This window comes from Oenanthe melanoleuca, chromosome 27 (assembly GCF_029582105.1).
Source record: "Oenanthe melanoleuca isolate GR-GAL-2019-014 chromosome 27, OMel1.0, whole genome shotgun sequence".
Taxonomy (NCBI): Eukaryota; Metazoa; Chordata; class Aves; order Passeriformes; family Muscicapidae; genus Oenanthe; species Oenanthe melanoleuca.
The window spans coordinates 2,882,594-2,909,887 of NC_079360.1; the positions used below are offsets into that span (position 1 = coordinate 2,882,594).

Genomic DNA, 27,294 nt, shown 5'->3' on the forward strand with positions numbered 1-27,294 from the left:
CGGAAGGAGCCCGTCAGAGGGCGCTGCAGGGGCCTGCCCCGCCCCGTGGGCCCGGATTGGCTGCGCGCGGCGGGGCGGGAAGGGCGCGAAAGGCGGCGCGGGCTGAGGCGGGACGGGCCCGGCCGTGGCCTGGCTCTGGAACTGACCCTACCAGCACTGCCCTGGCACTGCCCGCCCTGGCATTGACCCTACCGGCACTGCCCTGGCACTGCCCGCCCTGGAACTGACCCCACTGGCACTGCCCTGGGACTGACAGCACCGGCTCTACTGTGCAACTGACACTGTCCGCACCGTCATTGACCGCTCCGGCGCTGCCCTGGTACTGATCGCTCTGGTACTGCCCGTTCCGGCACTGACAGCACCGGCGCTGCCCTGGGACTGACACTGCCCGCACCGCCATTTACCGCTCCGGCGCTGCCCTGGCACTGACCGCGCCGACACTGCTCTGGTACTGCCCCGGTACTGCCCTGGTGCTGTCCCGGTACTGCCCTGGCGCTGCCCTGGTACTGCCCCGGCACTGCCCCGGTACTTCCCTGGCGCTGCCCCGGTACTTCCCTGGCGCTGCCCCGGCACTGCCCCGACACTGCCCCGGTACTTCCCTGGCACTGCCCTAGCGCTGCCCTGGCGCTGCCCCGGCACTGCCCCGGTACTGCCCCGCTATTTCCCTGGCACTGCCCCGGTACTGCCCCGGTACTGCCCCGGTACTGCCCCGCTATTTCCCTGGCGCTGCCCCGGTACTGCCCCGGCACTGCCCCGGTACTGCCCCGGTACTGCCCCGCTATTTCCCTGGCGCTGCCCTGGCACTGCCCCGGTACTGCCCCGCTATTTCCCTGGCGCTGCCCTGGCACTGCCCCGGCACTGCCCCGGTACTGCCCCGGTACTGCCCCGCTATTTCCCTGGCGCTGCCCTGGCACTGCCCCGGTACTGCCCCGCTATTTCCCTGGCGCTGCTCCGGTACTGCTCCGGTACTGCCCCGGTACTGCCCCGCTATTTCCCTGGCGCTGCCCCGGTACTGCTCCGGTACTGCCCCGCTATTTCCCTGGCGCTGCCCGCGCTCCCCCCGCCCGTCCGCGACGCTTCGCTCAGGCTGCGGCCGGGCCTCGCTGCAGGGCCGGCCCCGAGCTGCGCCACGGGAAGCTCGGCCGCTTTCTCTTTGTTTTCGTGTGGGTACGGCCAGGTTCCTTTCCATGAGCCTCTCTGCCCTCTGCTTTGCTGCTGTTCCCTCTTGCTCTCCCTGTTTTGTGCCCTTGCTGAGTTTCACCCGAACATTTCTCTGGCCTCTGCTTTGTCTACGAGACACTCGAGAGTTTTTAACTCGAGGTTCAGGTAAGAGCCCCTCTGTACTGCAAAGTGGTGCTTAAATAAAAACAGCGTTTTTTGTTTGGTACCATTCTACACTTAGAGCAGAACTGTGTGGGAGAGCATAGTCACGGGACACAACAGGAACTTTTGCAGGAGCAAAGCTGATAATAATTTGTTTTTCTCTAGGCTATTTTTGGATGTGAAGGATGGACTTCTCAGTGATTACTATTGGACAAGTACAAAATGTGCTTTCAGCTATGCAGAAGAACTTGGAGTGCCCTATATGGTATGTCAGGGAATAATACCAGTATAGGTAATTTTTGAAGGTTTGTTAGTTTTTTTTCCTCATTTCTTTGAAAATACTTTGTCAGTTCTATGGCTTACCAGAAAGCAAAGAGGCTTGTGCTTAGGACTAAATATATTGATGTTCTGTAAGGCTCATGAGAAAGTGCAAGAAAAAACTTATATTTTGCTCTTATGTTCTAGTAAGTTTTGCTTTTCTATTAAAACCTGAATATGTGAGTCCTCTACTCAGTGAGAGAAAAAAAATGTATGTAATTATAAAGCCTTGTGGGGTTTTGTCCCTTGTCTCTGAAAGGTAAATGTAGTTCTTTAATGCAAGCAAATGCTGAAATAGCAAAGGTTCTGGTTGAAGTCTGCCTCCTCAATGTCTAAAACCTCAGTGCTCTTGTTTTTGTTTCCCTCTTTGTAGCTTGGATGTGATACAAGAGCCTGTTTCAACAAAATGTGATCACATATTCTGCAGGTGGGTTTGAAAACTTGCAAGTGCAATGCAATTTTTAATTTCCAAATATAATGATTTTAGGTTTATAGTTTTGAATTCCATATATACAGGTTTTAATTGCCATATATGCTTCTTCAGTGCTAATCATGTTTGATAACTTCCCACATAGCTACTTGAGGGGAAAAAGTCAATTCTATAGAAGAGAGAACTGCAGCTTACAAATGTGTCAAAGGGGATCAGTTAACACCAGAACAAGAATGCATACTTGATTCTCTAAGTGTTCAATCTGCACACTCAGATTTAGGAAAAATAATATCCTTCTGTTGTTACCATCACAAGTGTTCTTTCTTTCTAGGTTCTGCATGTTCAAACTTATCAGCAAAAAGAAAAAAGGTGTGGTGGAGTGTCCTCTGTGTAAGACTGAAGTTACCAAGAGGTGAGGACTGTGTGTTTGTAAGGGGATGGAGGATGAGGTGTTTGAACTCTGAGCAAAGACTAACAATAGGCTTGAAATATATTAGCATAGGACTGAAATACAGAAGAAAATGTGGTTTTTTAAGTCTTTTTCTAAAGGAGTAAATGTAGTATCTTGCCTCAATGTGAGCTTTTTCCAGGTGATCACACCTCTCTTAACAAATATCTGTGCTATTGGTGTTTAATCCTTGCAACTGATTTCCCTCTACTAAACTTGTATGAGAAAATGATATGTTCACTTTTGTGATAGTTTCAATTCCCATAGTAAGGATTGTTTGGGGGAATTGTGTTGTTATTCCTTGACAACATTTTCTTATTGTCTCATTTTCCACTTTGGAGTTTTATCCCTTTTTTGGTACAGCCAAGATTCAAGAAATATTTATAGTTATCCTATAAATGAACAGGAGTTCATTTGTCTTAAAATAACTGAAGTTCTGATGTTATTTCAGAAGTCTGAAAGAAAATTCCAAATTTAAGCAACTAATTGAAGGACTGTTGGAAACTATCCATGCTTTTGAGCTTGACACTGGAGTGAAGTGTAAGTGTTGTGAATGTATGCCCCCAATTTATTTATTTTTTTTAATCAGGTTTTGACATATCATGATTATTTACAAGGTATCCCATTTACTGTGCAGTAATAAATATGGGAAGAATTATCAAAAGGTTTTTTTCTTGGATGTAGAAGCATAAGTTCCATTAAGTTTCCAATATTTTCTTAGAAAAACCTCTTGAACAATTTTACTGTGTGTGTTTGATGGTGTATCAAACAATGTTTAATCTGTAACTGTAAGGAAAAGTCCTGCTTTTGATTATGCCCAAATTATTGATTATTGCAGTTTTAATTTTTTAAACAGTCTCAGAGCCTGAATTAGCAGGTGCTGTAACAAACTCATGTTTGTTAAATCATCCCACTCAGATCCTCAGGGAATCCAAATTTCCCCTTTCTAGAACTCAGATAAAGGTGTTTTGTTAGAGTATTGGCAAGTCAGGCATGTGCCTGTTTATATTTTGGTAAATCAGACATTGTGGTTGGAGGCAGATGGTAGTGTTTTGTATATTCTGCTATAAAAAATAGACTTTATTTTTTAATTCTTTTCAACTTGCTCAGACATTCTAAAATAACTAGAATTAGATCCTACTCTTGCTAGATTATCTATATAACCAAAATTGGTTGAGAAAATTAATTGGCAGGATCAAGATTTTACTTATTACTTGATGAACACTTAGAATAATCAGATTAGTAATTCAACAAGATTTCTTTCTTGAATAAACATATTTTAGCTGTATGTGCACTAAGTGCACAGAGTCTACACAAGTCTGTTTCATTAATATGTAATACTTGAGTCATACTCAGTGTAAAAAAATTATTTTTTCTTACCTTATAACATGTTTTAGTTTTAAAGAGTCATCACTTTCCTCAAACATCCAAGGAAGCCACTGCTGCTGAGTCCCTGTGTAAAGAAAGTTCTGTCATCCAAAGTAAGGGCTTCAGAAACAGGAGAAAAAGTGCTAAAGGCAATGAACAAGAAAACATCACCTTGGTAACTGTTTTTTCCCATTTTATTTTTGTGGATTGTTTAAAAATGTATTTGGAATGTGTTTATGTGCATATACATAAAAGAATGAAGTAGGAGATTTTGGGTTGATCTCAGATTGTTGTTTGACCTGAGTGATATTCTGGACAAGGTCATCTATGTATTTTTGTCTTCCTAACCTACTTGAGAAAGATGCTTGCATAAAATGACCTGACCTTATACATAATATTGCCATAATACAGTCTGTTACTGAAACTAGGATTGAAAACTTGTTCCACCTGCTTGTTTCATGAGGCTGTCTATCTACTTGTAGGGTTTTTACATTTTTAAGGGTAAGATCATCACTTAGGATTCATAAGGCATTTCCCACCTTGGAGTAATTGCTGTGTGTGTGACTGTCCATGGCATGTTGTTTCTGTTTTCATCTGCTTGATGCTGAATAGAATGTTAGAATGTAAGATCAAACTGTTAATGATTTGATCTGTTAAATGCATGATAGGTTGTTTCTATTGACACATTTAATTACTGATGTCAATATGATAAATTACTTCTATTGTGCATAGAAGGTACCAATGTATATGAACTAAGCATTTAAATCAGCCCCCTGTTAAAGTTTAAATAGCTATGAATTTTTTTAATACCCCACTGTTGTAAATAACTATTCTTTTCTATTTTCCTGTCAGCAGGAAGCTAGTGTGAATATTCAGCTTACAGATGCCAAAATGTGTCACCCAAGAAACAAGCCCCAGAAATCTGATTCTCAAAAGGGTACTTATATAGAGTTTGGTAAGATCTGTTGTAAATCCACACTAACTGATCCAATGTACAATGCTTGCAAAGTAATGAAAGGTGATTATGTTCAAAGTCTTTATAAACACTAATTTCTCCTTAACACCCAAAATGACAACAAAGGGACAAATTATGGACAATTCTAAGTTGGTAAATCAAAAGCATTTTTAACATAGTTTGTTATATCATGGCTGCTGTAGTGAGCCCTTAACCCTTGGTACACAAGATCCAGAGAAGGTGTTTACAGATGTGCAGAAAATTATAGCTGTTACAGCTAAAGGTAGCCACTGTTTCCTGAAGAATACCAAGCCTGTCACCAGTGCTTAAGATGAGAATGAAATCTGTTTGAGATGTTATTATTTTTTTGCAACTGTCTGAGCTTTTCAGAATTTTATTGTATCTGATGTTGATTGTTATGAGAAACAAGACAGATGCCACACATAGCTTATTTTTTATGCTGTTCCTTCAAGGAAGGAATTGCTGATGTTAATGGGTAGGGTTTGTTTCCTCTCTTTTTTCCTTATTGCATCTGCCAGGATCAAAGGATCTGTGAGAGACATTTGAATATATTTCTCTGATTTCCAGCTCAAAATTCTAAATATTCGTAGCTGTTTTGTGTATAAATTTAGAAATTAGAAAGTAACTTTTAATGATTAACTCTTAGATACCAGTCTGTTACCAGTCTCTGTATTTAAACACAGTTTTATGCTGGAGACGTGTAGGTAGTTATACATAGAAATCATTGTAATTAGGTAAAATACTTCACAATTGAACTTGATTTCATCTGCTAAAAGTTGAATGCATCTAGCTCTAGAAAGGAGTAGGCATGTGTGTGATAATAACCACTGAATCAGGCAAGTCACCTTCCTCTGAATCATTCCAACCAGAGTAACAGATGATTTGTTTTCAGGCTCTGAATCATCTGAAGAGTTTTTTAAACAGGCAACCAAAACTGGGTAAGTAAAGGTGATTAAGGAATTCATGTTTTCTAAAGATAGTTCAGTATTCTCATTTCCTGTGTTCTGGTTTCTTAGCATGGGACTGATAGAATTCTCAAGCTGACAAATGGTTTCCAGCTTTGAGGACATTAGGGTAGAATGGGCAGTGGAATTCCAACAGTTTGCAATATTGCATGCCTTGAAACTGTTTTCTAAATGGTTTGTTGTGGACATAGATTTTCCATAGAAAAGTGCTTTAGAAAGTAAATGCTAAATTCAGGATTGCAAGAGAGAATCTTTTAAAGAAATGGCCTGATACTGAAGAGTTCTATTGTGGTGAATGTCAGTCATGCAGCTTGACTTCTCCAGAAACTATTTCAGAGAGCAAAAAGGGAAAAATAAGTATCATCTTCTATCTGTTTATTATGGTTTTATCTGCAGTGAAAGTAGATTTCCTTTCCCAACAGGTTTGAAGACAAAGGAGCAGTTCAGGTTTCTCCTCAAGTAAGTCTGGAAGAATTTGAGAGTGCTGAGAAAGGGAATGAAAATTCTTGCAATGCACAGCCTGACAAGCTGTGTGCCAAAGAAATAGCTCTCCCAAATGTCACAGGTGAGTTGATATTTTGGTGGCAAAGGTGATTAAGCTTGAAAGATACCACAAGTTAACATTTTAGTTAACATTTTATTTCACATGATTGTATATATATGCTTGCAGTCTTGTGTAATGTAGTTCTGTTGATGCCTACAGCTAATACGAGACTATTCCTGTAGCCTAAATACTTAAAATGTGGATGTTCTATGCACAGGAACAGAAAGGAAGAAAAGTAACTTGATCAAAGTACAAAACTTAATCTATTCTGCATGAGCCATATTACACATGAAAAAAGCACTGGCTGGTAGTTCATCTGAAAATTTAGAAGAATATGCAATATGATCTTTCTGCCTTTCTCTAGAGGGAGATTTGTGCAGTGTAATATTCTGGTTGGGAGGGAAATAAGAACAGTTCTTTTAAAACAAAGTAGCCATTAAGTTTGTTATTGTGCTTGTGTCTGTAAAATAGAGGTTAATAATTTATTGTACCTGTAAATCTAACAGGTGAAAGTGATTTCTCAAAGGAATGCTTGAGCAAGAAAAGCACTCAGAGCATCACTGAATGTGCCAAGCCTGACCAAGTGAATGTGACTGAATGCCAGAGTTCTCCTTTAAATCTTCTTGCTGTAGACCTGCTCCCAGAGCAGTGTGACAGAATAGGTGATGCCAGTCCCACACTTGATGGGGACACATCATTCTTCAAGAACACAGAAGAAATGGATGAACAGCAAACTCAGTACCACAGTGAAAACAGAGGGTTTGATTTAGAAGGTATCTCAGAGGGCAAGCTGGATAAAAGCAAGGGAATAGATACTGATGTACAAAATGTAGAAGCTGTAGAGGCATGTGAACCTGAGAATGACTCTTTCCATGACCAAGAGCTTCCTCTGGAGCAGATACCTCAGCCAGAGACACTTCACTCTGCCACCCCAAATAAAGTCTCCAAGAAGAGACTGAAACAGAGCATTCAGAAAGTCAATGAATGGTTTTCAAAAAGCAATGAGATTTTGTCTTCCAGTTCTTCCTTGGATGAATCTGCTGCATCAGCTGATGTTTCAGATGAAGGAGATCTGTGTTTATCAGATAAAGAGTCCTGTATTTCAGAAAAGACTGACCCTATGGCAGATTCCATGGAAATTGCAGCAGTGGAAGGGAAAAAGAGGCAATCAAAACAAACTGCAGAAAGCATCAAAGACAAAATATTTGGAAGAACATACAAAAGAGGGAGGAAATCAAATCCCCCTTCTACCTTGAGAGCCATTTTGCCTACTAGGAGAAAGGAAGATGTGGCTGCTGGTAAGTGCCTGAAGAATTTCAGCAAAGACAGACTCAAACAAAAGAGGAAGTCTGCCTGTGTCCTGCAACCTGAGGATTTCATCAAGAAAAAGGATACAGAAGTGGCAGATGGGGGCCCTCAAAGTGATGATAGGGGCCTTGGAGATGCTGGAAAGAAAAGATGTGATGGAAGTGTTGCTGTTAATGAGAGTCACCTCTCTCAGGATAGGGCAAATAATACACTAACAGAACTTGGGAAAGGAGGAGAGTCCACATTGAAGAAAGCTACTGAGAAGGTCCCTGCCAAGAGCTGTGATGAGGACCCAAAAATGCATAACTGTGATCAGAAAAACACCAAAAAAAGAGGTTCTGCAGCAAAAAGATGCAGGCATTCTAGCAGAACTATGTGTTCTCTACAGCTAGTAGTGGATAGAGACTCTGTTTTTCCTGATGCAGCTGAGCCACAGATTGACAGCTATCCAAGCAGTGGGGAGCCCAGGAAAGCTGACTCTGAGCAAAATCCAGTCAGACGCAGCAGAAGGCTTCAGTTACTTTCTGCAGAAATGAAAAAAGAAACAAAGAAAGAAGTAGAGGGGGCAAGAGAGAATAACAGTGAGCATGGAAGGTCTGTCTCTGGAGACCAAAGGAGTGGGGCAGCTCACTCTGCTAAATGCAAAGATCTGCATGAGCCTCAAGATGAGTCGAGTTACAGGCCAGTCACTAATTTGGAGGGAGGTGATCTGGAAGCAAATGAAATGCAGGTTGGTCTAAAGAATTTACCTGGCACTGCAGAAACTGGAAGAAGTCTGTTCAGTCCTTCACATCTGCCTTCAAACTGTGGTTCCACTGTGCCTGACACAAGTTCTCAAGGCAGTGAAATCCTAGGCAGCCCTCTCCTCCTTCCACTTCCTTCAGTGTCTGCTGGGCACACTGCTTCTCAAAAGACTGAAGAGGTGTCTGAATCACCTGCTGCTTGTCCCCAGGAATGTGGGCATGATCCACAAAGTGTTCCAGGGGACTTCAAAAGTGAAAAGTTGCCAATGGCTAAAAATGTTTTGGAGTTGACTAAGGAAGCTGAAGACGGTGACTTAGACACTCAGTATCTGCGAAACATATTCAGGCATTCCAAGCGTTCATCCTTCAGCCTTTTTCAGACTCCCAGGCAGGCACATGCAGTGAAAAATCCTCCTTCTGATACCTTAACTCTATCATGTGCTGCTCAGGTAGAAAATAAGGCTACCAAACAATTACAACCAGAAAGCTTGCAAGAGGAGAAAACAGCTGCTCAAAACTTGAGCAGGGTTTCTGAGAAAGAGAAGCTTAAGGCCTCTGAGTCTGCCCTTGTTGATCCTGTGCCTTGCTCTGCTGTCAGCACAGGAGAGCACAGGGATGACATTTCACAGGCTGCAGAGGAAGGGACTCTGACACCAGCAAGAACAGGCACTGCTCAGACTGAGCACAAGAATGGATTGCTACAAGAAGAGCAGGACAACGAAAAGCCAGAGATAGGGATAGAAAGTGAGTTGAGACAGAATCCCATCAAAAGTGGTGGAAGCCAGAGTGATCAGAGTAACACAGAGCATGATGATTCCAGACAAAATGATTTAAATTCAGGTCAGGAAATCAGCTTCAGTTCAGAAAGCAATCAGGCAGGAAAGACTGAACTTGTTGATTGCAAAGGACCAATTCTACATTTTCAATCCACATCAATGATTTGTCCTGCAACTTGTGAGCAAAACCCTGCTGAATTCAGCTGTGAAGTCACTGGGACAAAAAATAGCAAAAGAGAAAGAATACCTATAAAGGGGAATGAAGAACAAGCAGCCCAAACTGTTAGCACAGCAGTGCCCAAGTCTTCAGCTGCAGAGGCTCTGGAGGAACCACTTAGAGAGAATCATGATCTTAGAGGTTTGTCTGAAACCCCTGATGGTTTACTGTGCTCTGATACTGATATTGAGGACACCAGTTTATGTGAAACTGATAGGAAAGAACAATCTGCAGTGTTTGTAAAAAGTGACAGTGCCCTGGGAAAAGAGCTGCACAATAGAAATGGAAGTTCTGAGCCAAGATCTCAAGATATCCAAAAGTCTCGAAGACGAGTGCAGAAACTGCCATCTTCAGATGAGGGGTCCTGTGAGGATGAAGACTTGCCATGTTTTCAGGCATTAATCTTCAGCAAATCAGTAAGCACACCTTTGCAGACTGATAAACAAATGGCATCTTTGGTAGAGTGTGCAGTGAGTCCCAGCATGTCCCCTCACAGTGTGAGCAATGATGACAATATTGTGCAGAAAGTGCCTGAAGCTGCCCTAAGTAATGTGTGTGTTTCACCAAGCCAGGGGTCAGAATGCTCTGTCAACTTATTTTCTTCCCAGTCCAACATGTCTGAAGAATCACCTGATGGAGCACAAGAACTCAAGAAAGATTTACCAGAAGCTCATGAGTCCAAAAATATGAACAGTGTAAATGACAGTAAAGAAACTCAGAATTGTAATGAAGGGCTGAAGACAAGCAAAGATGAATGCCAAGAAGACCCAGACATGGGAGCAAACCTAGGTACAAACCAAGATTTTTCTCTCTGCAGCTGTGTCTGTAATGTCCTTGCACCAAGATTTTTGGTGTTTGTATGGAAACTTTGTTCTGTATTTAAGGGGTGCTTGCTCTTCTAGAATAATGCATCAACCTTAAACAATCAAACAAAAAGCCTTCAGTGGTTTATTTCCTGTAAATTATGTTCTTCCAGTTTTCTTTGTTCAGATCACAAGTGAACAGAGTGGGCACTAGACTGTCTGGTGGGAATTGCTGTTTGAGGGAAATGCTCATTCTTTTTCTGCAATGTGATACTTGCATTGTCAGCAAAATTTCACAGTCTATCCAGGCTTTCACCCCAGAGGAAATGTTTGTTGAAATTGGCTGTAGAATTTTATAGTGAATATTTTGCCCTTTTTATGGCCTTTGTAAATGTTGAGGATTCTTTCATCCCTGTTGAAACACTGAATTCTATTTACTTTGTCATGTATGTGACATGGTATTCTTTGAAAAGTTCACTTACAGGAGATCTGTCCTTGTAACTTAAACATTTTCAAAACTTGTTACTTTAGTGTTAAAGTTATTAGTTCTCTAAAACTTCTACATGTTAATAGATTATGGATAATGTTTGCTGGTTTGTTGTTGTTTGGTGGAGTTTTTTCTTTAACCCAGGGAGTTTTTTTCCACCTTCTTCAAGGTGAAGCTGAATCTGGATCTGACAGTGAAATAAGTATTGTAGAAGATTCCTGTGGACCATTCTCTCAGGGGGAAATCCTCACTACACAGGTGGGTGAGTTCATGCACTGAATGCTAGAAGCAACTTGCATTCCAGGAGATAAGAAAGCACATGCAAGCTGTGAAGTTAATACACTGGAAAACTTCTTTCATCATAATCCTTTGCCACTAAATTACTTCAAGAAGTATAATTAATAAAGAACTGTAGAGCTGCTTCTATGCCATTACTTGTGCAATTTTGCCACATCTGCTGACCTTACACTGCAATGGCCACAGCTGGTGATGTGCTCTTGGTTACAGGGCTTAATTGTGGGGGATGCTAATTAATGCATCTCCACACTTGTCCAATGCTGGAAATGTCAGCTCCCTTTATTTTAAAGTTTTACTGATAAGAATTTATAAGGATTTGGTGATAAGGATTAGATTTGTTACAATATGATATGAAGAAGCACTGAGACTTCTCTGTGTAAAGATTAAATCAAATAATTCCATATTAGAGTATTACAGACACAAGTCCCAGCAGGCAGTGTCTAATGAGAGGTGTGTCCAGCACTGTATTTTCTGTCTGCTGTTAAAATCCTGAACACTGCTCAGTGGCCTGACTTTATGTATTGGGTGATTTGGGGGTTCAGTTGAGGATTAGGGGCTTGGGTTTTTTTGTTTTTCTTTGGGGTTTTTCTTTGTCCTGTGTGACTTTAAGATAAATCTTATGCCAGCTCTCTCTTCAGCATTATCAGCCCTATGGGTTTTGTGTATGTCCAAAAAAAGTGAATTTGATTTTTGTGCTTTATGGGTGCTTCTTCTGTTTATAGCATCAGTGTAAAATGTAGTCACTGGCAGGACATTGCTTCTATTGGAGTTTCATGGAGAAAAGTTGAAAGGGTTAATGGCAGGATGGGTGGGGGGTTTTGGGCTGTGGTGTGGTGATGGTTTTCTGTTTGCTGGGGAATTTTTATGTGTTCAGTAACAAAGAGGCTCCACATGGTGCCAGTGCTGGAGCTACAAATGGAATATTCAGTTCTGTGGAAATTGCTTCATCATGTAAAGTGAAGGGTTTGGGTTTTTTAAAATGTCCTTTGGAACCCTGAGCTATTCTTATGAGGGCCTGCCTGTGGCATGTTTTTGATCATGTAATGTAATTTTTGAGGGGGAACATAAGGAAGAATATTATGAAATGTTTTAGTCCTTTAAATAATCTTTGGGGCTTTTAGTAATGGTTGAAAATGAAGACTCCATTTAAAATTTAATAATGAACATCATGGATTGAGCTACTAATAGAGTTTGGACTAAATTACTTTCAAATAAATTTGTGCAGGAATTGTTTTCTGATTGATTAAACTCTAAGACATCTAAACTGAAATAACCTGAGTGGCAAAATGAGTGTGTAAATATTTGGGTGTTCTTGCTTCTGGTGAGGGATGTGTGCACTATTTGTTACAATAAATGCACCATAGTCACTTTTTGAACACGTGGCAAAAAACTTAATTCAAAACTATTTTGCTATTTCTAATTTTCAAGTGTTTGTTGAAGAAATTAATCCTGAGTTTGCTTATGTTGGCATTCTTGTGCCTCCTTTGCAGCAGAAGAATGCTATGCAAAACAGCCTGAAAAAACTTCAGCAAGAAATGGCTGCACTTGAAGCAGTGCTAAAGCAGAATGGAAGTCAGAACTGTGAAGTTTTACCTGTCCATAGGGAGCTGCCACCTTCCAGTACTAAAGGAGCTTTTGAAAAGGAACAAACAAGGAAAGAAAAAAACAGGTCAGTGGTTTTGTTTGGAGTTTTGGGGGCTTTTATGTTTATTTCTAAATGTTTATTTTAAAAAAAAGAATCTTAAGTATCTCTGACCTTCTGGGAAATAACAGTAGTTTCACTGTTGCTATTTTTCTGATACTTAGAAGAGCAAAAAGGATATTAAAATCAATTTTTCTCTCTCAAGGTCTCCAGAATTGTTGCTTCCATCTTCTAAATTATCTTTAACAAAGAGATTGGATGTGGGGAGAGGCCCTGAGTGTGACAGTGTTCTGAAGAACAAAACTCCCTCTGAAAAGACAAAACCTGTGCAGGAGGCAGTGCAAGAGCACAGGCAGTGTCAGCTTGGAGCAGGTAACATATAAGAGAAACCCAGTACATTTTGATTTCTGGTGGTTTTCTCCTGTCCTTTTCATGTTTTTACATATCAGCAATATACAGCTTTTTCCTGTAAATCCATAATTTTAGTTCATATGCTCCTGGTTATTTTAAAAAGGTGTTACTGCTTTGTTTGGTAGCCCAGCTGTGTGGCTGCCCATCAAATGGTGTGTGACAGCATTTTGACAGTAGTAGGTGTTTCTCTGTCTCACTTCTAAATTCAGACACTTGGACAAATATGCTGCTGAAAGTTTCACAGGTGTTCTAGATGTCTTGCCTGTAGATCAGGAAAAAGTAATGATCAAGGCAAAGATGAAGCAATAAACACCAGGAGAGGAAGTAACTGCAGAATTTAAACCTAAAAGAGAGCAACAACCTTCTACCATGACTGCAAGAAGGAGATGAAGTTTTCTAAAGGAATAATTTCTCTTTTCTTTCAGAAGATGCAGAGGAGCAGAAATCTGGGACCATGCAAAACACTGCATCTGTCTCATCAGATCTTTTTGGAATGTGACCCAGAGTACAGATAACTCTTCCTCCTCTCTAGGACTTTTTATCCCTCAAACTGCAGAAGCCACAGGTGGGCCTGTTGTAGCTCAGAACACTGATCAAAGCTGTGGCCCAGGGCACAAATTAAAGAGAAGTGCATGTTTTCCTGTGCCTGTTCTACACAATGCAGCTGGGAAAGAAAATGCTGCAAGTCCAGTTGTGTCCAAGAGGAAAGAAATGTCAATTGTGGCATCAGGTCTAAATCACAGTGAGCATGTAAGTAAATTTCAGAATTTGGAGATCACTGCTTAATAATTCCTGATTGCCACTGTAGTCCTCCATCTCTAAGTACAGTAAAAAAAATCTGGTAGGAATTGCAGGTGAGTAATGCAGCAATTTCTGTCAAACTTTATCACTCCTAGAACTGTGAGAATGCTGCCTGTAATTTCACTAATTACAGTGAAATTTGAACTTCTTAAATGATCCCTAGTGTCTGGGGGGAAAACACATGGTTCCAAAGCCAGAGGACTTGTAGAAAGCCTTGGGGCTGGGGAGGGGCTGTGTGGGAGTTTGGTTCAGTATTCTGAGGTAATGCTGCTTTACCCAAATTCTGATCCTTAATGAGTATTTCTGTAAATAGTAATTCTGAGTTGCTAATAAAGCTGTTTCTGCACTCAGTGTCCAGAAGGATTTGCCTTTTGGGCTAAAAAACACACCAAGAGCTCTGCTTTACTTTAGCCTGTTGAGTGTTGAGCCTGTTAAGTCAGCCAGAAGTGACTTAAAGAAATGTACATTCTGTGTGCCAACACATAAAACTGTTAAAATAACTATCCTATTACATTACACTTCTACAAACTGAGGCTTTTGGGAGGTTTAAAACTGTTGCTAACTATTATTTTCTTGACTGCTTTTCAGTTGGTGGTCCAGAAGTTTGTGAAAAAAACTCAGAGCACTTTATCTAATCACATTACTGAAGGAACAACCCATGTCATAATGAAAACAGGTTTGTTGGGAGCTAGGGAACCAAATCCTCTATTGACAGACCATATAGAATTTTACCTTTGGCCTAACAACAAACAGACAGGTCAGCAATAAATTTAATAAGTTTGAGGAAAAGATATTGATTGCTTTCTCCATTGGAAGGTTTTTGTTTAAGCTTGTGAGTTTTCTCATTCTCTTTCACAGAATCAGTGTGAGGGCAGTTTTCTTGTGTTATTGTTACTTGATATTTGTTTCTCCAGCTGCTTGGTTAATTTTCAGGTGTTGACAGCACACTAGTGTGAAGTAGTTCAGAACCAACCAAAAGAAAACCAAGATAGTTCCCAAAGAAGTCATGCTTTTGGTTGCCTCTTAAAGATTAATTTAAAAAAAGGGCTCACAAGTGTTACATGTGATTAATTCTGCTCATTTCCTTCAGTTTAGTAGAATCATGATACTGGATTTTTGGAATCTTTGTATAGCTTTGATATTTTGCTGCTGCACTTAGCAAGGAATGTTTGCTTTTCCATACAAGTACTCTGACCTGTGGTTTTTTGCTAATGGCAAAACTAAAAGATTTCTTGCTGTTGTCTGCAGATAAGGAGATGGTGTGTGAAAGGACACTGAAATATTTCCTGGGCATTGCAGGAGGAAAATGGGTACTGAGTTACCAGTGTATGTAGAAGTGATTTTGTTGTTTCTTTGGGGCTTTTTTTTTGAGATAAATGATCTTTGGCCTTCTACCATGAATGCAGACTTCAATTGTTACAGTAAAGAAAAAGGATCTCTTCATGTCTTCCCATCTGACTTTCGCAGTGTTTCTTTTAAATACTTTAAAAGAAATTAAAATTAAGAAGCACAAACCAAGACCAATAGCAGGTTTCTTACTCTTGTGAATACTTTTTCTGCTTTGATAGCCACACTGAGTTGCTCCCCACCATGGCAAAAGCCTTTTGTCCCTCTTAATTTAAATATTTGCAATGCATGGCATCAATTAGTGTAGAATTAGTAATATTTATAAATGGTTAAAAATTATTTAAATGCTTGTAGTATTCTTTTAGTACAAATTCCTTCAATTTAATATAGCAATGAAGTCACAATACTGGTAGTGGAAAAACCATTTTGCTGGATAAAATTACTTTTTTTGTTCTGATCTTTTTATTTAGGGATAATCCAGTCTTTTAAAGAAGGAAGAATACTGGATGAGGTAAGTCTTTTACCTTGAATGAAATGTCAAATGCTTAAGTAATGCTGTTACATGATGGACTTATGAGTTTATTTGTATTGTATAGACAAATATTGCCTAAATACTTCATATGGAATTTTAGCTCTGAAACCTGGAGTTCTAGTTTTACCAAAAGCCACACTTAGGCCCTAGGCATTCATTGGTGTTGAAGAGAGTGAGTCCCTATTATTTTTTAACAGGTTATAGACATATTTTGAAAAGTGTTCCAGCTGATATTAATAGACTATAGCATAGAGCAAAAGATCTTTGCTTAAGGAAATAATGTTATGTACAGATAATTTCTATCAAATAAGACTTTACTGATAAGACAATTATAGTCTTGAAGTGTGCTGCTTCTTTTATTTAGTTTGCTAGACTACTGTACAGTTTGACTACAATTTGTTTCTTTAAAAATTTCCTGGTGCTGCAGGAGTTTCATTACTCCAGCATTTCTCTTGCAAAGCCTTTTAATTCATATTCTGAACACACTCATAGATTTTTCAGTTCTGAAATCTGACATCTCTTCCTGTTTTGAAGCAGAACTCTGACAGGAAAGTGTTCTCACAGTCTCTAACTTGTGATTTCTTGCTTTTGTTCTGTTCCAGGAGCCCTTTGAAGTTCGAGGAGATGTAGTCAATGGGAGAAACCATCAAGGTCCTAAGAGGGCCAGACAGGCCCTGACTGAAAAGGTACAAGCACATCAGGGATGCAAACTCTGTTCTGTTTCAGATATGTGGCTGTGCTGGCTGAGTATCTGGAATTTCTTCCAATTTCCTTGCTATTCTGGACACACAGAGCTGTACAAATTAAGCATTTTTATCCATGAAGGGTGACCTCTGTCAGCAGCAGAGCAGATATTCTGCAGGGGCTCACTAAGCTTGGAGTGAATGCTGTCCTTTTATAATGTAGTGTTGGTGGTCTTTAATACTCTGCTGGTTTGTAGGTTACAAAGAGCTTTGGTATGATTTGTGAAATGGTCACAACTTGGTAACAAGCCCTGGAAGTGCAGTGAAAACAGCATATAAAGCACTGGCCTTTAAAAACCCCATATGAACTCTAACATGTTCCTTGCTTTTCAGATCTTTAAAGACTTTGAGATCTGTTGCTGTGGGCCTTTCACTGATATGACTACAGGTGTGTCATTTTAGTGGGGTTGGATGAATGGTTAACATAAAATATGTTTGGAGGGGCACTCTGCATTCACCAGAATTTTACATTTGACCTCTTCTTGGGTAATTTTTTACCTCTTTTTTTCTGGAACTTATAAAATACTCACATGGGGTAAAGTGTAGGTAAATAATTTTATCCAGTTCTATCTCCAAATGGAGTAGAAATGGTGTTCTCTATGTTGGATGTCCTCAGACAACCCCCTGGCAATTTTGCTGCATTTCAAACTAAGCCTTTTATCCAGTTTATCTCTGATTCTCTAGCACTGAAGGAAAAGCATTAATGTCATGCTGTTTGGTAATTGCTATTGATGCTCTTGATCACTCATATTTGAACATTTTTTCTTCTTTTCCTCTGTCTTAGTAAACAGTTGCTAATTATCCTTTTTCTCACAGTTGACATCCTTATTGTAGCCTTCTGTCTGTAGAAGCAAGTGTTAAAAGTGAAACATGACAAAGCTAGAAGTTAATAGAAAACAAAAAGCTGTTCATTTTTTACTTTTAAAATTTAATAAAGTATGTTACAAGTTTTTGAAAATTTAATCTATAATTTTTCTATCTAAAATATTTGTACTTGACTTCCAATTTTTGTGGCTTATTCAGCAGATACTTTCTGATTTGTCCAATATAACTTTATTTTTGACTGGGTGAAATATACTCACATTTCTTGACATTTACAGTAATTGCTACAAAGAGTGCAGTGCCTTCACCTGCTACAGTGATCCTCAATTGGGGCTCTTATACTTGAGAGACTTAAACTTCTTCACTACCAATTCAACAAATTGGTGCAAATTAAGTACTTTGGCTACTTTTGTTAATGAGAGATAATCACAGTTCTAACTTCATTTTTAATTTTCATTTCATGTCTTGCATCCTTATGATAAGAGGAAATAGATTGTGACTTTTGGGTATGTGTTCCAGTGCTTTTTCAGGGTTTTGTTTTGTGCAGACCTGTCTAGTAGGTGAGGGGGGAGGGAGCTGAAGTTCCCTAGCAGGTTTGGAAGTGAAAGGACTCTTTTTTTTTTTTTTTTTTTTTTCCTACTGATGTTCACATCTCTTTCAAATGATGGTGGTTTGTGAACTGGAACAACCACACAAGGGCTTAGGAAATAGTGTCAGCTTGAATGAGATATAAAACACTGAGGTAACTGATTTCATCTGATTTCTTCAGAGCATCTGGAGTGGATGGTGGAGCTCTGTGGTGCCTCTGTGGTGAAGCAGCCTGACCTGTTCTCACACACAGCAGTAAGTGCTGAGTTTTTACCCTCTCCCAGTTTCCAGAGCTGTCTGCACAGCCTGGCAGTGCCCCTTGGCTCTAGGCCTGGCCAGCCTTCACTGGGAGACAGGCTCCCTTGTAGTGGAGAAATGATTAGTGTTGGCCAGGTCACTAATTTGTCTTGAAATTAGCACTGAGCCTCCCTTTTCCAGCTCCAAAAGCGTTTTAGTGACTGAGTGTAGTCACAGAATTTCTGGAGAGAAATCACAGCAGAATCTTAGGAACTGATGTCTTTCTCCCTCCAGTTAAATTCCTCTCTGAAGTGAAACTCTGAAGCAGAATTAGCCCAGTTATTGCTCTCTGTAGATAGATATGAAAATGAGAATTATGTAAGGACGGACAATAATAGCATTTTTATTTTTTTATCTTAAAATCCTAGAATTCCACTGCTGTTGTGGTTGTGCAGCCAGATGCTTGGAAGGAAAACCTGGATTACAGAGGTAAAGCAACAGTGTCCTGAGCTGCTTTCTGGTACACATGGAGTATCTATCACATCTCTGCTTTTAATAGCTAAATATCAGAGGGTTGTAGAGAAATCAGAACTACTGCATCTGGAGATGGAAGTATGTCTTGTAAGAAAAATCTAGAAGGACAAAGTACACTGTCTCAAAAACCAGCAACAGCCTTAAAAGCTTCTCTGGCAGACACAAACTATTGCCTCAGTTGTCCTCTGGGTATCATCAGCTTTACAGAAACTTTTCTAATGGAATAGTTTTTAAAAGGTGGGGAAGGGTGTCCTTGGAGGACCAGTAAAATCTAGGAGAAAGCCTCAGATGGAGCAAGATTCCCTTGGTCTGAAAAGGTCGTGTTAAAAAGCCTTAACAGATGTAGTTTTGTTTTTTTTTCTTTTAAGTAAAATGCTCAGGAGAAACCATGAGACTTTGAAAGTGCAGGTGTTCCAGACTGGCTCAGAGATAGGGATTGTGGGATTCTGGGTTAGGCTGCAGTGAAGTCCAGCAAAACAGTGGAGCAGGATGATGATGTAAAAAAACCCAGCTGTTTCCATGGCACTGGAAAAATGAGAAAATAAAAAGATCCTGGAATGAGGAAGAACAGTCTGAAAATACTTCAGTGATTTTCTCTTGCTTCTCTGTAATGAGACTCGTTGCTTGTCACATACTCAGTGTGTCTGGGCAGACAGGAACCAAAGCTCTGTCACTGAGACCCTAAATCAAAAGATGACAGCTGCATTTGTTGTTTTTAGTGTTTCTGTTGTGTTCACTGCTTCCTGCTTGGCCACAGAGCTTCTCTGGAGCAGCAGCACCTGCCTTGCTGCAGGGAGTGGCAGTGCCACATCTCTGCTTCAGACTTCTGCTCTTTATCATGTTAAAATGCCACAGATAAAGCAGACAGCTTATTCTGAAAGACATCAGTGGCCTCACCTTTAGCTTGTAGGAGTGCTTGATAAGAGCTGCATCATTTGTTTGTGTCTTTGCCTTGCAGCAATCCCCCAGCAGAGCAATGTTGCCGTGGTAACTCGGGAGTGGGTCCTGGACAGCGTGGCTTGCTACAAATGCCAGGAGATCAGTGCTTACCTCCTGTCCTAAGGGTGAACAGCAGCTGTCATTGACAATAAAATTACTTACACAGCCTGAAGGTGGAATTTCCCACTGTTCTTTAAAGCTTTATGTTAAAGAGCTCTGAGATTATAAGTGTTGATCAAATTTTAAAAGTTAGAAAATGTAGTGTTTGGCCTCCTCAGAGAAATGGTGATGTGTTATTTGCCACTGCAGACAGTTTCTGTTTAGGCACTTGGGGACATTTTGGGGGCAGGGTTTGAATTTAAACATTCCTGCACTCTGGAGTAACATCCATATTTTCATTTTGCTTAAATACAAACCCTGAATACTATTTTGTGGTTATTAATGCATCAGCCTTGATTGATGATGGTTGTGTTGAAAACTCTACAAGCAGCTTTCCTGTTGTGCAAAGTGCCAGGTCACCCTAACCAGAAACACTGGCCACAGGTATGGTCCCCAGCAGGGCAATGATTGAGAGCAAACAGGAGGCAAGGCTTAAAACCAGGAACCTGTTCCTGTGCTGTCAGCCTGATTCTGTGTGTGTGGCACTGTGGAAGGATAATGAACAGATGCATTTTAGTATCCTGGTGACCCATGATAAGCCCAATAAGAATCTGCTTCTAATAGTCCCTGCTTGCAAAGTGAGGCTGCAAAGACATTGGTTTTTTATGAAAGAAAACATCTTGCTTGTTTCTGTTGCCAAGCAATTCAATTTCATACCTAATTTTGTACTTTGAGAGCAGAACTGCTTCTTTAAAAAGAAAAAAAAAAATGTAGCTAAGTTCAGAAATTGTTTTCTGATAAGATGCTGCTGTCTTGGAAAGTTACAGAAAGTATGTTTATAAATATTTGAATGTGCAAATGAAATAAAATTATTTTGGCAAATATTTACCTAATTGTTTAGCTTTTATGTGAACCTCAGATTCTGCTTTGAGGCATATGTGAAAAAATACCTTAGTCCAACCTCCTGAAATGGGGAAGGAAGTGGAGACATACTAGAGAAAGTAAAAAATGTAAATGAGAACTTCAGAGATGCAATCAGAATTGCAGTTGCCATCAATCTGAGGAGTGAATGTGTTATCAACTTTCTTGCAGCTGCCAAGTGCAGGTAGGCTGATCAAGCATTGCTGCTGGCTGTGTGAGAGCTGGAAGCACTTGCTCAGCTGCCACACTCTGCTGTTTCCTTCTGTGTGACAATATTCCATAACAACCAGGCTGCTCAGCACAGCCTCACTCTCAGCCTGGTGCTCCTCTTATCTCTGCAGCCCATGCTGGCAGTGGGTATTTTATAATCTACATTTCAAAGAACAGCTGGAGGCAATGACTAAATACTGCCTGGTAGATGCAAGGAAAAGGCCAAGCAGGACTGTTTTGCTTTGGCCATTGTGAAATTGTCCCCCAGATACAGATGCAAAGATTCTTTCTATCAGGTCAGGTACCATCTCCAGCTGGATAATTGTACAGGAGTGACACCCATGGTGCTGCTATTCCCCCTTGGAGGTGACTTGATCTGTGGAAACTGTATCTATCAAGTGTTATCTGTGAACTTTTGTAGTGTTCATCTCTGTGTTCTTTGTAGTGTTCATCTCATGTAAGATTTGAATGAAGTGAAATGACTTCCAAGCCCAGCTGTGCTTCCAGAGGAGCAGGCAGTGCAAGGGGAGCTGATGAATCCACGTGCACTCCTCCATCAGATTTCCAGCTTTGGTAGTAAATCCCCAGCAGCTGGAGTTTCAGAGCACTCTGTGGGTGATTCTGTATGTCAGGCTCATATGCCAGAGCAGATTTGTGATGCTTTGCAGGGCAGGAAACCTGAGGTGAGTGCAGTTTTCAGCTGGGCTGGGCTGCACACTCAGCAGCAAGGGCTGTTGATCCCATTCACTGCAGGGAGGGAGGGAGCCCAGGAAGGGTTGGTGCCTGCTGTGTTTGCCTGAGGCTTTGTCAGCTAATAACTGATACCTGGAAAGGCTGATCAAGAACAGACTAGACAGAGCAAAAGGAATAAAATAGGAATTTATTGAAAGGATCCACCTTGGGCAGTGCAAGAGCCCGGCTGGGGCTACACCCAAATCAAATCCAAGGTGGATCCTGGTCACAAGTTATACACTTTTATAACTTTTGGTTCATCTTGGGGTCAACTATCCAACCACAGCCCCAAGCTATGAAATCTCAGCCCCCTGGCTTGCCCAGTTTCCCTCACTGTTGTTTACCAGTTGTCCTTGATTCTCCAGCTGGAAAGGAATTGTTTTGCCTAGCTCCCCTGTGAAGAGAAGTTATTAACATCATCTATGAACTTACAGAGTTACACACCAAGCAGCAGAGAATGCAATGGGGAAAGGAAGAGGGAATATGGAGCTGGGAATTGGGATTAAAGGGAGGCTGAGCCCTCTGACACCCCAAGAGAGAAAACCCCTCAGGCATGTGCCCTGCTGGCCTCTCTCCCTGCTCTCTCTCCTGTATGGACACTGGCTTTTCACAGCCTGAATTTTCTGCACAAAAGCACATCCTGAGCCAATGCCAATGACCCTTGCACAGGGCAAGGCTGCCTTTGTCAAGGAACCACTGCACTGGCATTGCTACAGCTGGGTCTCCTTCCCTGAGGTGTTCCCTGACCTCACCAGTACATCTTTGCTGCTGCCTGCTGGGCCATGGTCTCTTCTGCTGTCCTTCATTCACCAGCCTTCAGCTGTGCAGAGTACCAGTCACAGCTGTAGTACCAGGCAGGCTCTTCAGAAATACTTATCCTGGATCTTGTCTGGTATAGCACCTGAGTTCTGGAGCAGCCCAAAACTTTTGAGATGTTCTGGGGCTTTGTTTCTGCCTTTTCAGCAGCACAGGTGAGTTGGAGTATTGCTGTGGGGCTGTCTTACCCCACCAGACACTGTGGGGACAGGGAGGCAGAAGCTGTCCACAACTTTTTTCTAATGTGTGTTAATCAGGCATAACTTTATCTTGTATTCTTGTGAGCTGTGGTGATGTGGAGGTCAGCAGCCTGTTCCCAGTTCAGACTGTCCTTTACATTTTGCTGCTGAGCATTGACGGAGTTCACTTGGGTCCCAGTTGTGTTGTTGGGATAAATTTGTAATTGATTTTGCTTCATAACTGTTGTGAAGGCTGCAGAGTAAAGCAACAGGGAGAAGCTTGTGGACTGAGGGGGTAATTAAAGAGCAAAGTAAAAATAATTTGATAGTTAATAGCCCTTTGCCTTTGGCAATATTGAATTTTGTCACAAGATTCTAGGGCTTCTCAAGGGGAGTTTGTGACTTTTAAAAGGACAAACAGCAGGTTTTCTCCTGGAACAGGGGGGAGCACATCTGTGTCTGAAATGTTTGAGCAGTGCCTCTGCTGCCTTTCTCCCTGCTCTGCCTGCAACTGAACCACATTGCTGTTTCTCTTTTGCCCTCCCTGTTCCTTGCTCAAACTCTCAAACCTGCAGCCACAGCTGCTGCTGCTGCTGGAAACACCTGAAGACAGATGTGCTGGAAGAATCCACATGCTGGGTTTACCTGGCCTGAAGAAGGATAAAGCAGTAGGGGGTGGGGGAAAATTGAGAATCTTTAATACCTCTGCCAAATTATGTCCATTTTTAATACAACCTGAACATGCAGGATGGTGCCAGCACACTTTTCCCCACTCTGCATCCTGATTTATAGACTCAGCACCAAAGGTGAAGATGGTTGTGGTGGTTTGCCAGGAAACAACACCCTTTGCATCCCTAACAGGTTATGGAGAGCAGCTTCTGCTCTAAGGAGGTGGAGGGGGCTTGGTCTCTCTGCTGTAATGCAGAGATTTTAAACACATCTACTTGTCATTATGCATTGTCAATGAGCTGCTGTGAGGCTTGCTCTAAAAGAATATTAAAGTGGCAAATCCATTTGTCATGTAGGAGGCAAAGGAAGGAAACAGCAGCTGGGATTCCCACAGCAGAATCTCTTCCCTGCTTAGGGATTTGGTGGAGAAGCTCTCTATGCTCCACTCCCTGCTCTGACACTTCATAGGCCATTATGATTTGGAAAGGAAAATTAGTGAAAAATTGCATCTTTTATTTATTGAAACTCCAAATCTCCTACCTCCTTCTCTTAGAGTGAATGGGAGTTCCCCACTCATAGGATGGTTGCAGAATTTGGGGTGTGTGCTTAGTATGGCACAGAACCTCCAGAAGGGAGAGCTGGGTTCCAGCAGGGCTGCAGCATTTTGTGGTTGGGTCTTTCTCTACACAGCCCCACACAGATTTGGGAGCACAGATTTGTGAGACTTCCCTGATTTAAAGAGTGCCTGAACCATCTCTGCCCTGGCACTGGTGCAAGCTGACTGAAGGATCAGGATCAGGATGCTGGCACTGCCCAGATTGTGAGGGTCAGCAATCCCAGTAAATGCTGGGTATTAAAACATTTTGCAGGTGGGATTGATCATTTTCTCCTGATTGAGGTTGGGTGTTACTGTTCCTGCTTTATGAGTTCTGTTATTTCTTTGGGATTGTTTTCATCTTGGGTCTGGTGTCAGTTTTATTTGCTGATGTGATGAATAAAACACTTGTGCATAATCTGTAACAATCCCTCGTGGTAGGAAATGCCCATGACCTCACCTGGCTCACAGGACAGAGGATGTGATCTGAGGCCAAGTGGTGAAGCTGCCACCCAGCCCCTTCTAAGCCTCAGCTTAGACTGGAAAAGCATCAATTCTTGTTTGCTTGTAATGGGAAGAGCACTTCTGCAGGGCAGCTGCTTGTTCTGCTGCAAAGCAGAGGAATTGCAAACCCATCAGGCTCTGAGCCTTTAATGTTGAGAGTGCTGGTAAGATTTGGAAGGCAACAAGTGCTTATCTTCACAGGCACCTGAGGAAGGGCATGTTCCACAGCCTGTGGCTTATTCACATGTCAAGTGCTGCTGTAACATCTAATTTAAAAAAAAAAAAAAAGCTTTTGGGATGTGATTTACTGTAAAGTTCAGATTTTCAGCAGAACACAAAGTCTTTTTCCCTAAAGCAGGATGTGACACAATCACACCTTCAGATCAGCAGCCAGGCTGTCTCTTCCTCCTTGCTCACTACCATCCCTGCTAAATCCTGCAGCACTCAGCCTTTGGAGAGGTTGAAAGCCTGAGTAGAATTCAAGGGAGTCATCTGGATGTTAGGGTGACTCCTTATGCCTTAACCCAGCTGCAGATGAACAATTCCAGTACTGAAATTGTCAGGAGTCAAAAGGTTGCAGGAGAAACTCTTGATAGAATTTTTTTTTTTTAATGAGTTATAAGTTTGGTTATTGTTACCTTTGGTCTTACTGGATTTTTTTTCTCTTCCCCATGTCAGTACCTAATTCTTGGGTGAAAAGCCCAAAAGAAAGGCTGTGCTCAGCTGGATCAAGCTGTACAAAGAAACAATTCTTTCCTTCTGCTCTCCATGGGGATGGCACCCTACAGTGTGAGAGCTGGCTTCCCTGGAACAAAAAATTGTGTAGGTGCACAGGAAATTCTTCTGCCTCTCTGGAGAACCAGCTCTCCCAGCTCCCTGTGCTGTGCTTTCATCTGACAGGATGCACTCACTGCACCCACCTCATTTACAGCCTGTTCTGTCAGGTCAGGACCCAGCAGCCTGGACCAGCCAGTGAAACCTGAGAGGTGCCCGAGCCACCTCCAAATTCCCTTCCCTGTGAACCAGAAAGTCCAGAAATAGGAATGCTGCTTCATTACCACAGATTTCCATGCATTACCTTGCAGGTGTGGCCAGTGCACTCACCTGTGTCCACAGGTATGTGCCAGGGGTTTCCAAGCTGTGAACAAACATCTGCACAACATCTGCACAGCAGGCTCCCAACATCAGAGCAGTGCCTGCCATGGGGAGTCACTGAACCTACAGCAAAAGCTGTGGGGAGGCTGTGCCAGGCTGGAAAGTCAGATGTGTCTCACTGTGCCACAAAACCTTCACAAGCTGAAGGGCATTCCAGTGATAGAAAAGCCACCAGCATGTGGCTGTGTCCTGCTGGTGGATGCTGCCACAATGCCATGGGTAAGGCAGATCAGAGCATTGCAGCTGCAGCTCAATGCTTGGAGAAAGCTCTTGTGATGGTTTTGAAAGCAAAACCAGTGAGAGACTCCAAGTCAGAAATGCAATTTAACAGGAAAAAAGAAAAATAAAATCCATGCAATAGTACAAAAGAAAAACCACTGACAGACTCAGAATACAACCTGACACCCTGCTAGTCAGGGTGGTGGTAGCAGTCCAGATGAAGCAGTGATCCTGTAGAAATCCTGGCAGTGATCCTGGTAGCTCTTGTCCTCTGGAAACCAGTGGGTAAGGGCAGCTTTGGTGTTCCAAATATCAGTTTTTATCCAGGTAGGAAATGTTTGGCTCCTCCCCCTGGCTGGAGCATCTCCCAGTGGGATGATGTAATTTTATCAGTCATGCACTGGGACTCAATGGCCATTAACAGGAGATATCTCCTGGAGGAAGGATGGGTCATGGGAAAGATAAAGAACACTGCCCCACCTGGTTTAACAGCTGGTGATAGAATACAGATTTTGGGCACATCTTTACATTGTAACCCAGGACAGCTCTCCTGCTCAGGAGACAGCTCTGCTGCTGGCCCTTTTGCTGGAAAGGTGCAGAAAAGGAAGAAATCCTAAAGTTAAAAATGAGCCTCTCCTGAAGCTGGCAGAGCTGCTGCCAAGATCCTTTTCAAGCACTTACCAGGCAAGATTTGACAAAGGGCAGACTGGTCCAAAGGGAATGCAGAGAATCAGGGCAGCTATTTATACTCCTGTAGGGATGCTGGGTCAGCCATTTCCCATGAGCTTCTTCATTCCTTTGTTCATTTTCCCCAATTCATAAGAAACTCTCCAGAAATTTTCTTGGGAGGTGTGTGGAGTCTTTCCTCCCCTGCTTGCACTCACGTGTTTCTCATTCCTGGATTGAAAGACTTCAATTTACTGAGGCCTTATTTCAACTTAAAAAATCTCTTGCAGAAAAATCATCAGTACTGGTGAGAGAAACACCTCAAACCAGTTCAGGATTAGAGAAACACAGGTCAAAAGTTTATCCTTTAGAGGAAGAGGAAGCCTCACCAAGAGCCAAGCACTGACAGACTGTCATCATGGCTGGAACTGAATGTTGGTGAGGAAAAACATCAGAGAATTTTCTGTAACCTGTTTCTTACCTGGTGATTGTGGTTATTTGTCAAGGCAGGGAACCAGAGCCTTTCCTTGGCCTGGGGGGCTGTGACACACAGAGCTTCAGGGGTTTATTGTAGAAAAGCTTCCTGGTGCTGCTCTGGGGAATTATGTTTTTATAGCTCATGCACCTGATCCCATTACCCATTAGGATGCCCTTTTTCCTTGCCAGACGTTTTCTCTAGATTAGCAAATGAAGAAAATCTATTTTCTCTTGTTGCTGGGAAAAACGTCAGTGCATTCCCTACAAGGGGTGCAGGCTGCTCAGTGCAGAGTCCTGTACCCATTTCTTGAAAACAACCAAGCACAGAAATACTAATTTTAACTTTTAAATTATAAATTAAAGTTTCTGTGTGGTCAGTGAATTTAAGAGAGATTTGTGTGGTGTGCCTTGCAGCTAATGTTTCTCCTGAGAGTTGCAGGGAAGGGGGAAAGG

The 27,294-nt window shown here is 41.8% G+C and overlaps 1 protein-coding gene across 1 annotated transcript; it reads left to right on the forward strand.

The window, feature by feature from the left end:
- The first annotated feature begins 81 nt into the window (after positions 1-81).
- BRCA1 (BRCA1 DNA repair associated) lies at positions 82-20,586 on the forward strand. The gene is given in 23 exon segments (XM_056512213.1): positions 82-1,326; positions 1,489-1,588; positions 2,015-2,068; positions 2,403-2,483; positions 2,971-3,059; positions 3,917-4,062; positions 4,740-4,842; positions 5,756-5,801; positions 6,251-6,393; positions 6,879-10,205; positions 10,876-10,964; positions 12,494-12,672; positions 12,851-13,017; positions 13,482-13,544; positions 13,547-13,806; positions 14,446-14,533; positions 15,106-15,183; positions 15,675-15,715; positions 16,339-16,422; positions 16,813-16,867; positions 18,071-18,144; positions 18,555-18,615; positions 19,619-20,586. Coding segments are annotated over 22 exon segments (5,412 nt in total). The 5' UTR covers positions 82-1,326; positions 1,489-1,508; the 3' UTR covers positions 19,723-20,586.
- The last annotated feature ends 6,708 nt before the right edge of the window (positions 20,587-27,294 follow it).